Source organism: Scardinius erythrophthalmus (assembly GCF_964197995.2).
Source record: "Scardinius erythrophthalmus genome assembly, chromosome: 23".
NCBI lineage: Eukaryota > Metazoa > Chordata > Actinopteri > Cypriniformes > Leuciscidae > Scardinius > Scardinius erythrophthalmus.
Window position 1 is genome coordinate 24444629 of NC_138243.1, and position 13711 is coordinate 24458339.

The 13711-nt window shown below is 38.2% G+C and overlaps 1 protein-coding gene across 1 annotated transcript; it reads left to right on the top strand.

Annotated features, from left to right (window-relative positions):
- Positions 1-233: 233 nt before the first annotated feature.
- On the top strand, positions 234-10504 carry b3gat1b (beta-1,3-glucuronyltransferase 1 (glucuronosyltransferase P) b). The gene is made up of 6 exons (XM_081353975.1): positions 234-303; positions 1682-1735; positions 4242-4360; positions 9146-9657; positions 9732-10028; positions 10132-10504. Exons 3-6 carry the CDS (start codon positions 4249-4251, stop codon positions 10216-10218), a joined length of 1008 nt encoding a protein of 335 aa, XP_081210101.1. The 5' UTR covers positions 234-303; positions 1682-1735; positions 4242-4248; the 3' UTR covers positions 10219-10504.
- The last annotated feature ends 3207 nt before the right edge of the window (positions 10505-13711 follow it).

Below are 13711 nucleotides of genomic sequence, written 5' to 3' on the forward strand. Positions count from 1 at the left end.
TTCTTGAGGTAATATTATTATATTCCTCATGTTTTGGGAATTTCAGTTGGTGACGCTGTTGATGATTGCCCTTTGTTTTTGCTGCCATCTCCCATCAGCATCCACAATTGCACTCTTTGTTGTCAGAATGAGAGGACGCATTCTTCGGGAGGGATGACCTCTCATCCCCTGCTGGCCCTGGCACTGCTCACACCAACCCACTCTCTCTCTCCGTCTCTCATTGTCTTTTCTCTCTCAAAGGCTACCAGCAGGATATCTGACTGTAAATGTTTGCGTCAAGGCAACGAAAGATAGATGCAATATGTAAGTATAACTGGCTTTAATATAACATTTTTAAACGGTGATATGCTTTCTCCTTAATTGCAAAAGTGTGAGATGTATGGCGTTTAAATGTTTTATTGTCACAGTTTTAAAAATTGGGAAGAAATTGGAAAAGAAAACTAAGATTTTTTTATGCAAGCTTCAGTTGTGCTGAATATATGCTCTCTTTCTCTTCCAGCCAAATTTAGCAACACATCCATATCTCCCTCTGGGACACGCGCACAATAAACAAACCGAGACAAGTGTGAGGCACCAAGCAGTGCTGCCTTTTTATTGGTTGTTTAAATGTTTGTCTAAACAAGTACGGAGTGAATCTGGGCCTCTTGCATAAGAAATGGGGACAGGCAAAAGATTAGGATGCTTATGAAGGATCTTCAGAAAGATTGAACCGTAGATCATGAGGAAAATGTAAAGGAGTTTAGGGTATTTGACAGTGTTTTGGAGAACATTATGAATGAATTATGAATGAATCATAATGAAAAGATTTGTTTGCATTATGCCATTTTTTTTAATGACAAATAAGCACATTCCTCCACATTCATTTTTTAATGTTTATTTTTCCTTTTCCTTTTATGTTTTACTGTTAAATGCAATGTATTTAATTTAAATTAGCATAATGTAAGTACAATGTAAGTACTTACGTGTTGTATAAATACCTTTATATTAAATTCTTATACATTGCCCGGTTTGGATTTAAATAGGCAGATGCTTAAGAGTCTATGATTGTTGCAGTGATTATTATTGCAGTGATTATTATGTTTCTAGCATGTTATATGTTTGCCAACAGTTCTTCTAACCCTAACTGATGGAGTGTGTAGGAAATGTAGGAAGACACATCATGGCCATCCACCTCTCAATGGAAATAACATCACAACATTTATTTCCATTAAAAGGTGCATACATTTTTGGTAAAGATCTCGAATTGTCAACCTCAGATCTGTGGCTTAATCAGATCCAGTCTGATTCCCTGGCGGCGCTCATTATTTTGTGACTTACTGAGACACACAATGGTCTGACCTAAATCTAACACCCAAATTATTGACAGAGAGAGAATGTACATGCGTGCATGTGTGTGTTTACAACTTGGCTGCTCTGTTCCTGACCAGAGTTTTCATTCAACACGTTTGTCTGAAATCCTTACAGAATGACCTGCCAAACAATAGAGAATGTTCAGTATGAATGCTGTGACATTCTGACCAGGAATATATATCTGTGACATTTATTTGTTCTAGTTATGCTCTAAAATATTTCATTATTTATTCTATGTTTTTCATTATTTGAAATTGTACATCAAATGATTACTTTTCATGATATCTGAGTCTAAATGTGATTATGTGTCTCAATTATTCGCATGTCTCAGTTCCTGATGGAGTTGCCTGCTGCGGGGACTATGAAAAGAGAGGGATAAACACCGGTAAGCTCATGTAACATGCAGAGAAACAGAAAAACATCTCTATCATAGGATATGTACTGGTGGAGTATCTACTGAAGACATGAAATTGAAGACACATACTCAAACGCCTCTAAAGTGACCCGAGATTGCGAGGATGCATTCGAATTTTTGGTCTCTTCAAATTTATATTCAGTTGCTACTGAAGCAAAGTTTAAAGCTTATACTGACCTATTTTCTGGGAAAAAGAAGCTGCAGAGAAAGCACATTACAGGGATGTGTGCAGTGATGGCAGCAAATGCTTTAAAAATTCTTCAAATCTCTAACCCCAAGCATTGATAATAATGATTCTTGCCTTAGCAAATGGCACTTATGAAGCAAGGATGCTCGATTATGGCAAAAGTTTTGGAAGTTTTGGACTCTGGAAACATTGTGCATTTATTAAACTTAAAAAAATAAATAAAAAAAATGTTTATATATATATTTTAACTGGAAAACAAATTAAAAATACATGTAAAAATAAATTAATATCGAAATAATAAATGAAAATAAATATGATCAGCTTTGTTGTAGTGCAATTCCTCGTCATACTGAAAACTCCTAAAAAACATATTAGTAAATTCCAATTATTTTTCGAATATATTTGAACTCTAGAGATATTATTTCAGTTAGACCAACAGAACACAAAATGGAGCAATGATTAGCCTAAATCAGGGCTTTTCAAACATGCCCAGGGCTGTGTTCGAAATCGCCCTCTATACCCTCATTGACTATTCCCGTCATTAGTCCACTAATATATTTCACTTGAGGGAGGGAATGATGGAAAATGGATGAATGGATGATTTTGACAAACACTGGCCTAAATACAAATTGTGCCTGACTGTTAACAAATTGCATTTATTTTTATAACTATAAAGTTTATAAAATTATAAAATCAAAGGTTTTAACCTACGCTCACTGGCCAGTTGTAGTGTTAATCTTCACACAGTTTAAGTTTTTTCACTAAAATTTGACTTTTTATTTTAATTTTAACAGTATTAGTCATATTTGTATTTATTTATTTCAAGCAAATAGTGTGACAACAGAAAAAAATACATAATAATAATAATAATAACTTATACACTTATGCTTGAAATGGAGTGGGGAGAAGTAAAACTTATTGAACCACACCCCAGTCTGTCAAAGAATTTATACAAACAAAATAGCTGCTTCCTTCTTCAGTTATCTCAAAGAAAAAAAAGAAAAATATATATAAAATAAATAATAGTAATAATAATAACTCATTAAGAAACAGTATTATAGTTGCACATGTGCAAAACCACACATACATATACATATTCATAATATATTACCTCAGGTAACAATGATTATCAAATACCAACAATGGTAGACGGAATGAATATCATTTATTTATTTTAGTAAATTTGACTTGGAATGGCAAAATGGCCAACAAGGCATCGAATACCAGTCAATGGCATTGTAGTTGACAAGAATTAAAATAAAATAAAAATATATAAAAAGAAAATGCTCAGATAATTTATATATGAATTTAAACATGTATCAGCCCTTGTGAAAACGAGTACACTATTGCAATACAATATTGTGAATTATTTATGTTTTATTACATATGGTGGATTAATCATAACTAACTTTATTTTTCTTGCAGGATTAACAATTATATGCTTTTGAAACCTGAAATGTCCCCAAACACTCAGTCAGTCAGTTTGTCTCAATCAAGTCCGAACATAACAAAAGGGGAAATGAAACTAGACAGATATCTAAAATTAAAAACTCATGACTTTGAGTTTTGAGTGAAAAGTGAAGTAAATCAAGAAATCCAGAGTTTGCTTCTACTACCTAGTAACAGAAGGGTTTGCTGAATTATGCAAATGAAGAACCAATCATATTGTAGGAAAATTATGTAATGTATCTTGTCACCTTTGCCATGCTCCTCTTCTATAAAAACTGTTGTATTCTTTTTGCTGGTGGGATTCTTTCTGAAATTTGTCTGAGATCCTCCGGCCGTGATTAAAGCATATGCGAAGGCATTGTCTGGAGTCTGTTTAGTTATTGCTGCGCAGCAAGTTAGTGGAGCACTAGAGATCTTATTTGCCAAGTGACAGTGTTTAGGCGTCAATACGTTGATAATAAATATTGAACGTTAATCAGGAGACGTTTAGGGGCGTCGAAAAATCTACCACAGAGCGTATTTACAACATGATTTAAGTTCATGTTTACTTGTGCATTCGCATTATTTTGTGCAGATGTAAGTTATAATGTTGCGCTGTTTTTGTCAGATTCATCTGGTTAGTAGGCTAAATAAATGCCTTTGGGTGAGTTAAGTAAACTGCTTTATTTTTCTGGTTTTACTGGTTCATTCATTGTTCTTCTTTACAAAACCCTTTTTTAACTGAACAATTGAGATCTTTATCTCAATTATCATGTTTTCATAATCGTCTGAAGGCTTAAATTGTAATTAAAAATGGTTTCCGTTTAATACCAATCACTAAGGTGAACTTGTTTGCCACAGGTAAGACATGCCGAAGAGAAGGGACTTCCTTGCACTTGTTTTGATTGTAGTACCATGGACTTTACTCCTCACGCTTTGGCACCAGCGTGCTGGCAACCCGTTACTTCCAGCTCCAAAGGGTAAATACTAAGATCGTTTTTTCAAATGCTACAAGTTAATTTAGGCATTTAGTGGTATGGTATCTTATGTTATGGTGCCACTGGCACATGCCGTTAGATGTTGTGGCACATCCATTTAGTCATTTCCATTTTAGTCTGGGACTAGACTTAAGCGTTGTCTGTGAAACCTGGGGCATATCTGCAATAAACTTCAGCGGATAATTTTGCTAAACTAACACAATACAACAAGACGAAGGCGTTAGCTAACACAACATTAAAAAGTTAAAAAAGTCCATCCAGGAGCTTGCGATCTGCAAGTGAAAGGCGCCTTGTGGTGCCATCCCAAAGAGGCACACAATCACTTTCACAGACCTTTATCTTGACTGTCCCAAGCTGGTGGAATGACCTGCCTATATCAACCCAAGAATTTTCAAGAAACTGCTAAAGACGCATCTTTTTCTTCAACACTTGACCCATTAATACTAACACTTACTATTATATATCTATAACAAAAATAAAAAAATAAAATAAAAACTTGCTACATGTATTGTGCTGGATTAACTGGGACTGGTCACTGCACTTGCGTATTGTTGCCCTGTTAGTTTGATTACTTCTATTGCTCTCCTCATTTGTAAGTTGCTTTGGATAAAAGCTTCTGCGAAATTATTAAATGTAAATGTAATAAAAACCTGTAATATTGAGCTAATACATATAAAATCACAAACCAACACATTCTCACCTGTGAATGGTTATCCCATTTCTTCAGGAATTGAAATCTAGGCGGTTTCACAACCAAAAGCTGTGCAATGTTGTAGCATCATTGATTATACTGTGAGTGATGACATGCTGGCCGTCCCAAGATGGCGGGCGTGCAAGTGTGTCGGAGCGGTCGAATGTTGAATCTACGTATAGATATCTATGGTTGAGGGCATGTATACCTAATGTACACGTAGATGCCACATTCTCACCTTTCACAGGAGAGAGTGTGTCGGTTTGTGTTATGTATTATAGGTTTTTACTATGGTACTTTTACATGCTTTTACTTTTACTATGATAACTTTTTAAAGTCGTGCTCGCTGACGCCTTCTACTTGTGTTAGTTTAGCAAAATCCTCTGCTGAAGTCTATTGCATATATATATATATATATATATAATATATATATATATATATATATATATATATATATATATATATATATATATATATATATATATATATATATACAGTGGGGAGAACAAGTATTTGATATACTGCTGATTTCGCAGGTTTTCCTACTTACAAAGCATGTAGAGGTCTGTAATTTTTATCATGGGTACACTTCAGCTGTGAGAGACGGAATCTAAAACAAAAATACAGAAAATCACATTGTATGATTTTTAATTAATTCATTTGCATTTTATTGCATGACATAAGTATTTGATCACCTACCAACCAGTAAGAATTCCGGCTCTCACAGACCTGTTCGTTTTTCTTTAAGAAGCCCTCCTGTTCTCCACTCATTACCTGTTCTCACTGCACCTGTTTGAACTTGTTACCTGTATAAAAGACACCTGTCCACACACTCAATCAAACAGACTCCAACCTCTCCACAATGGCCAAGACCAGAGAGCTGTGTTAGGACATCAGGGATAAAATTGTAGACCTGCACAAGGCTGGGATGGGCTACAGGACTATAGGCAAGCAGCTTGGTGAGAAGGCAACAACTGTTGGCGCAATTATTAGAAAATGCAAGAAGTTCAAGATGACGATCAATCTCCCTCGGTCTGGGGAGCCATGCAAGATCTCACCTCGTGGGGCATCAATGATCATGAGGAAGGTGAGGGATCAGCCCAGAACTACACGGCAGGACCTGGTCAATGACCTGAAGAGACCTGGGACCACAGTCTCAAAGAAAACCATTAGTAACACACTACGCCGTCATGGATTAAAATCCAGCAGCGCACTTAAGGTCCCCCTGCTCAAGCCGAAGCATATCCAGGCCCATCTGACGTTTGCCAATGACCATCTGGATGATCCAGAGGAGGAATGGGAGAAGGTCATGTGGTCTGATGAGACAAAAATAGAGCTTTTTGGTCTAAACTCCACTCGCCGTGTTTGGAGGAAGAAGGATGATTACAACCCCAAGAACACCATCCCAACTGTGAAGCATGGAGGTGGAAACATCATTCTTTGGGGATGCTTTTCTGCAAAGGGGACAGGACGACTGCACCGTATTGAGGGGAGGATGGATGGGGCTATGTATCGCGAGATCTTGGCCAACAACCTCCTTCCCTCAGTAAGAGCATTGAAGATGGGTCGTGGCTGGGTCTTCCAGCATGACAAAGACCTGAAACACACAGCCAGGGCAACTAAGGAGTGGCTCCATAAGAAGCATCTCAAGGTCCTGGAGTGGCCTAGCCAGTCTCCAGACCTGAACCCAATAGAAAATCTTTGGAGGGAGCTGAAAGTCCGTATTGCCCAGCGACAGCCCAGAAACCTGAAGGATCTGGAGATGGTCTGTATGGAGGTTTCTGTACCAAATATTAAGTTCTACTTTTCTGATGTATCAAATACTTATGTCATGCAATAAAATGCAAATACTTAAAAATCATACAATGTGATTTGTCTATGGTTTGAGTGAACATCAGTTGTACACTCGTTATTGCGGTGCATTATGGGATTGAATGAGTGCACTCTATAACGTTTACTATGGTTTCTACTTCAAGAAACACTACTACACTACTACAAATGGCTGTCCCCTCAAATAATGGCCTATTTAAAGGGGCCATGTGTAAAAATTGAGGTAAAAATATCCCAAAAATGAGCTACACAGATCAAAAGAATGAGAAGAAATAAGGGCGATGATGTCATTAAAAAAATGTCAAGCTATAGTGTTGCAGAGATATCAACCTTAATTAGCATTAGCATTACTAGCCACGGCCCGACAGGTGTCGTAATACCAGTTTCGGCCATGGGAGGCGGTATACGGGCAACATAACCACCAGCCAAACATGCAATACACGAATAACTCTCACGGCTTGTAGGCTTACTTGAACCTGATGTCAATCGTGTGGAAAGTACAGCCCACTACTACATTTCAGTTCAGGGAAGAGAGCGGAAGGATGGCTGAAGCCCTTGGCAAGAGACCCCTACCACCACACAAATAAAATACAAGCACAAATAAAATCAGATAAGAAAAGGAGCCGAACCCGAGTAAACATCGGCACTGCTTTCCATCGCTGGAGACAACTAATGGACATGAAAGAAATTAGGTTCGACTCCGAACTTGCAACATTTCTTTCGGATTGGCAAGTAAGTTAGTATTTCGCTAGAAGTTTGTTTTATATGTTTGTGTAGTTTTTTCGGGAAGTTATAACATAGAAATGTATTGAAGGCTGTTCGATAAACGTGCTAATGTTAGCGATGGCTAACCGAAGCTGCGTTTGATAATTAGCTCTAACTTACCCACAGATCCGATCCGTTTTTCACCTGTTATCTACCAGAGCCCGTCTCTACCAAGCTGATGCTAAAATGTAACATTACCTAAGAAGCTTGAAATGTCTTCGATGATAATGAACCCCAAATAGACGTGCGCAGGTTCCAAAACTAACACCCGCCAAGCGCCATATGCGGGTAGATTTTCTGTTGGCGAGTAAATCTCAAAAGGCTATCCGCCACACTGGCGGGTGAACGTCATGCCAAAATATGACATTTTAAGCGCACAAGCGCTCTTCTGCCTCTAAGAACTAGCAGAGAGAGCGAGAGCGAGCCCCGGCCGCGCGCGCGCACTCACTCACTATATTCAGAGAGGTCAAGTTTCCCCATACTTTTTGAAAAGCGTCCTTGACAGGGCGGCCAGAGCTTCTTTGCAGCTCAAGTCGTCGGTGGTGTATACAGTTTTAGTAACGCTCTATCTGTTGACGGCGCTGAGGAAAAAGCTCCCTCCACTGGAAGAAGCTGTCGCCGCTCATTTGTGTCCTCCTGCGCACCCATCAAAGCCGTGCAGAACGTCTTCAGCACTTACGGATCGCGCATACTCCGCCGCTGGCCAGGCTGCTTCTGCTTTACACACCTTGGACGCACGAAATGTAACGGAAAACATTGCAAGGTGTAATGAGACCGAATGTTTTTTGGTGACTAATGATAACTTAGCTAGAAGTGGTATTGCTAATGAAAATCAAACTTGATATATGCGGCTAAATTAGCTTCAGGCGGGCAGCATAACGTTAAACTCTAAATAGATGTTGTCCCTATTTTCACTTGTATATGTGCAGCGGAGCATAGAGACTATGCCGTTTCTCGTTTGTTACTCTAGAGTAGACCAATTCACTTTCTGGAGGTATACTGCCCCCATCTGGTATGGAATGTGGAGTATGACTTGATTTTTTTTTGCCAGACATGACACATGGCCCCTTTAAGGGTAAAGGGGGTGATTTCGGACACTTGGCAGTCTGATAGTAGCAATGTGGTCACATTTAATAGATTAGCTAACAAACATTAGCGCAATACCTTTATGAAAGGCCTACAGACTTCTGGAATATGCATCACCTTTTTTTTTTTTTTGACAAGCTTGATATAAAATGCCACATCACTATTGTTCAATGACTTCAAGCATTGTGTACCATGACACTGGATGTGCCACAAAATAAAAATGCACAATAGTATATACATCCTGTAATATCCAATGTCAACCAAAACTGATAATAACAATAATACATATATGTTAAAAAAAAGAAGCATATCAGCTAGCTAATAATGTGGTACCGATATATTGTGCATTTCTACTATAAACTCTTGGCATTTTTTTTATATATTTTTATGGACAGTTAACAGAACTGGGGTCAGTAAAGCTCACCAAAGAAACTTTAGACTTCATGAGCCCTGCATCATAAAGAACAAGCACATCACTGAGGTCACCCAGATGAAGTACGTCCACAGCCGCTCTCCACCCTGGTCTGATGCATTGCCAACTCTTCACGTAATAACTCCAACCTACAGGAGGCCTGTCCAGAAGGCAGAGTTGACCCGCCTCACCAACACTCTCCTACACGTCCCCAACCTTCACTGGCTAGTGGTGGAGGACGCGGCGGAGAGGACGGCGCTGGTGTCCAGACTGCTGGAGAACACTGGACTGAATTACACCCACTTGTACGTAGAGACGCCTCAGAATCTCAAAGTGCTAAAGAAGCCCAGAAATGCACGTATTCCTCGTGGCACTATGCAGAGGAACCTGGCTCTCCGCTGGCTGAGGGAGAACATCAACAACAGCTCGGGTCATAAAGGAGTCGTGTATTTTGCAGACGATGACAACACTTACAGCTTGGAGCTGTTTGAGGAGGTACAGTACATATGATCTGCTGTTCATAGTTTGTGTCCTTTCATTTTCCCTATTCCATCCTCTTTGTGCTGCAGATGCGTTGGACTCGTAAAGCATCTGTATGGCCAGTCGCTTTCGTCGGAGGTCTCCGGTACGAGTCCCCCAAAATCAACTCTCAAGGCAAAGTGTTCGGCTGGAGGACGGTGTTTGACCCTCGTCGACCTTTCGCCATCGACATGGCTGGGTTTGCAGTGAACCTTCAGCTCATCTTCAGCAAACCTCAAGCCTACTTTAAGTTAAAAGGGGTAAAAGGTGGATACCAGGAGAGTAGTTTGCTACAGGATCTGATCACTCTCAGTGACCTGGAGCCCAAAGCCTCCAACTGCACAAAGGTGAGTCGAGTCCTAAACGTGAATCTTCATAACCATTCCAAATCATTTCAGTTCCTTTTTTGTTTTTGGAAATTACAAGGTTAAAAATGGGTTCTGGTTTCAGGTATTGGTTTGGCACACCAGGACAGAAAGACCCTTGCTTGTGAATGAAGGGAAAAAGGGATTCACAAATGCCAGCGTGGAAGTATGATGAACTGCTGTCATGCTGTTGACTGGAGTGCACTGAATTTAAACTGTCTCCTTGTCAAAGGCAGACCTGAGTATTTTACTAAGACAGTCTCACTAAAGGAATTTAAAGGAACTGTAAAGAGTCAAACTCTTGAAAGCTTCGCAACAACTACGACTTATGCCCAGATTTTTGCCCCGTCTGCAATCTGGATTAGTCTGCCAAAAGTCAGAGCCAATCTATCAATTTTAGGAAGTTCAAGTTGACAAATTTTACAGAAACTTGCATGGTGGCCACAGACTCTGATTTTCTAGCTTGAGACTATAATTCATTCCAGTTGGAAGATAGATATTAAACATGTTTGATATTTTGAGCTGATTTTAGAATGGATATTATTTTCATTTGTCACGTGTCTTCTGGCAACAAGGCGTATGTTTCTGCTTGAGTTTGTTGTGTTGGAACCAAATAGGCTATATATAAACATAGATGCTGTTATGTTAGTGGCTGTTTCTATGGGCCACTCTATGTAAGCTGTCCACCATATTGGAGTGGACAAAACACCGGTCTCGATGATTTTACTTAACTAACACGATAAAAACATAATTTTAATGTCATGGTTACATTTTAATGTCACAAATGTTAAATCGTGTAGTGTATACCAGACATAGGACTGCTGCACAACAACTTGAAAAATGCTTTGGAAAACTTCCATGAATTACTATGGTGATTTGATTTGGAAGTTCAGAGACAATTTGGATAGAAATAGAATTTGCAATAATGCTAACATCATTGCAATGCATTAACATTTTTACAATCCGACAGTAACATACTGTTTAACTTTTTGTTCATTTAATTTTTTTTGTTCAGGCACTTTGATAGTGTTTCGTAGAGTTTTGTAGTTTTTTTCTTGACTAAAATGGCATAGAATACCATTCAACGGCATTGTAGTTGACGAGAATTAACATTAAACCAAAATACTCACACATTTTATACTACAACCATAATTCCTGAAGAGTTGGGGCATTATGTGAAGTACAATCAAATTGATAAACTGTAATTTTTGATTTTGAAGAAATTTTGATTTTGATGGCTGCAACACACTCCAAAAAAGTTGGGACAGAGGCAAAATAAAAGTGAAAAGATTACAGAATATCCAAGTTAAATTGTTTTGAAACAGTCCACAATTAGCAGGTGAATTGGTAATAGGTGAGGGGAATGTGTTTGGGTATAAGGAGCAAATTTCATGACAGAATTGTCAAACAGTTCAAAAACCACATTTCTGAATGCAAGATTGCAAAGTATTAAGGTCTTCCACCATCTACCATACATAATACTGTGAAAAGATTCAGGAAATCCCGAGAAATCCCAGGTAATGCAAGGCAAGGCAGGAAACCCCTGTTGAATGTGCATGACCTTCTAGCCCTCAGATGGCACTGCATGAAAAACCATCATGCCACTGTTTATATAGCCACATTGGCTTGGGAGTATTTTGCAAACCGTTTTCACTTAACACCATGTTTCAGCTTGTTTTTTGGAAAAAATGGACAATGATTTCTCAGTCCCAAAGACGAAATGGACCATCCAGACTTTCATTAGCGACAGGTGCAAAAGCAAACATCTGTCAATTTATGGGAGTGCATCAGTGATGTAGAGGTGTGTATTGGGATACAGACATATAGGCCTACTGCCATCAAGATGAAACCTTTCCTGGGAAGTAAGACAATGCCAGGCCTCACAACAGAGTGGTTTCAGATACACTACACCATAGAAGGGATGTGCTTGACTAGCCTGCCTGCAGTCCAGGGTCTGTATTCACAAAACATTTTATCTTACCACTAAGAGTTCTCCTAAATAGTAGTAAAAGTTCTTAGTTAAGAGTTTTTTCTTAAAACCTATATTCACAAAGCTGCTCAGACCAACTTTTACTAAGGAATAGAGTGAAGTCTTAAGCTAAGAAAAAGGGTGGGGTTGACGTCGTTGCTATGGATGATGCCAACATGCTTACTAACTATATGCACACAGCTGATGAGGAGGTCTCTGTCAGTGATTTAATCATTGAAATATTGTAGAATGAGGTATTATGTTGCCATATTCAAATAAAGATTTTAAAATGTAGGCTAAAGTGGGTCGCACACCGGACGCGCAGCTCAGCGCCGCGCCACGTCTAGGACAACTCTCATCTGAAAATCCGTTAGCATCAGCAATTTTCTGATTTCTGTAAATAAATATAAAACTAAATGTATATTGCAGCACAGGGTGAAGTCCGTATATACATTAACTACGATTTGAGACACATAAATGTAAATTTAATATAAAACTATGTAAATGGCGCTCTGTGGCGCGGCAGCAGGGACGTCACTAGAATTAGAAGAAAGGGGGGGCTTAGCCCCCAGGGTACACTTTACAGGTTTTTTCCTGGTTCAAAACGAGGCGGACGTGGTAAAATCCTAATAATGTATTTTAATAATAAGGTAATTAAATTTGTATTTTTTGTATATCATCATATAGCCTGGTGTGTTTCTCACACTATTTTTGTTGGTGTAGCTTGGTACCTCTAGGGGGGTCCGGGGGCATGCCCCCCCGGAAGAAAATTTTGTACATTTTAAAGATAAATTCATTAATCTGGTGCAGTCTTTGAGTCACCCGAATCCACTATTAAAAATAAATAATCCACCCGCAAACCACCCATATTCTCTGATTTAGATATCTGCATCTGATCATCACATTACAATTATTCAAATTCTCAGTGTTAAGCATGATAATATGGTAACATATCACCATGAAGGCTGATTTAAAATGAACATTTATTTAAAATAAAAGTTCTTCTTTTGGCAAAATTACATTTCCTTAATAGCCCAAACAGAGGCTTTACTCCCTTCAAACTTAAATTGTCAATGTTTCATTACATCACTGTTTGAAAACACTCCTTTATAAAGGGCATTTTTCCCTAATTTTATTAAATGTTTGCTCCATCTTTCATTTCAAATTCTTAAATTTGATCAATATATTCAATTAAAATAATAAGACACTAGGCTGTTAGTTATACCAATCAAATTAAATAATTTACATTGAAAAATTATAACTGTATTAAATGAGATTATTTTAAATATTTTTGAATATACAAATAAGGAATGTTGAAAAGAATGATACTTTATTAAACTAAACCGCCAGTAGGAGGCGCCAGGCGACAGTCTTAATGAGCGAGTCATTGAGTCATTCATTCAAACGATTCGTTCAAAAGGCTGATTTATTCAGAATGAGGCAGTTTATGAATGGATAATTGAATCTTTGACTTTGACTCAATAGATTCGTTCAAAACGCTGAATCATTCATTAATGAAACACGGCTGAGTTTGCTGTGAGATGCGCTATGGTTCTGTTGTTTGGAACTATTTTCGCTGATGCTGAAACAGAACAAAAACAGTCATTGCATGTAAGTGACTTAATTTTAATTATTTGTTTATTGAACTGTTATGAAATCAGTCTCGGTTTCAATCTTGATGGCATTCAGGAAAACA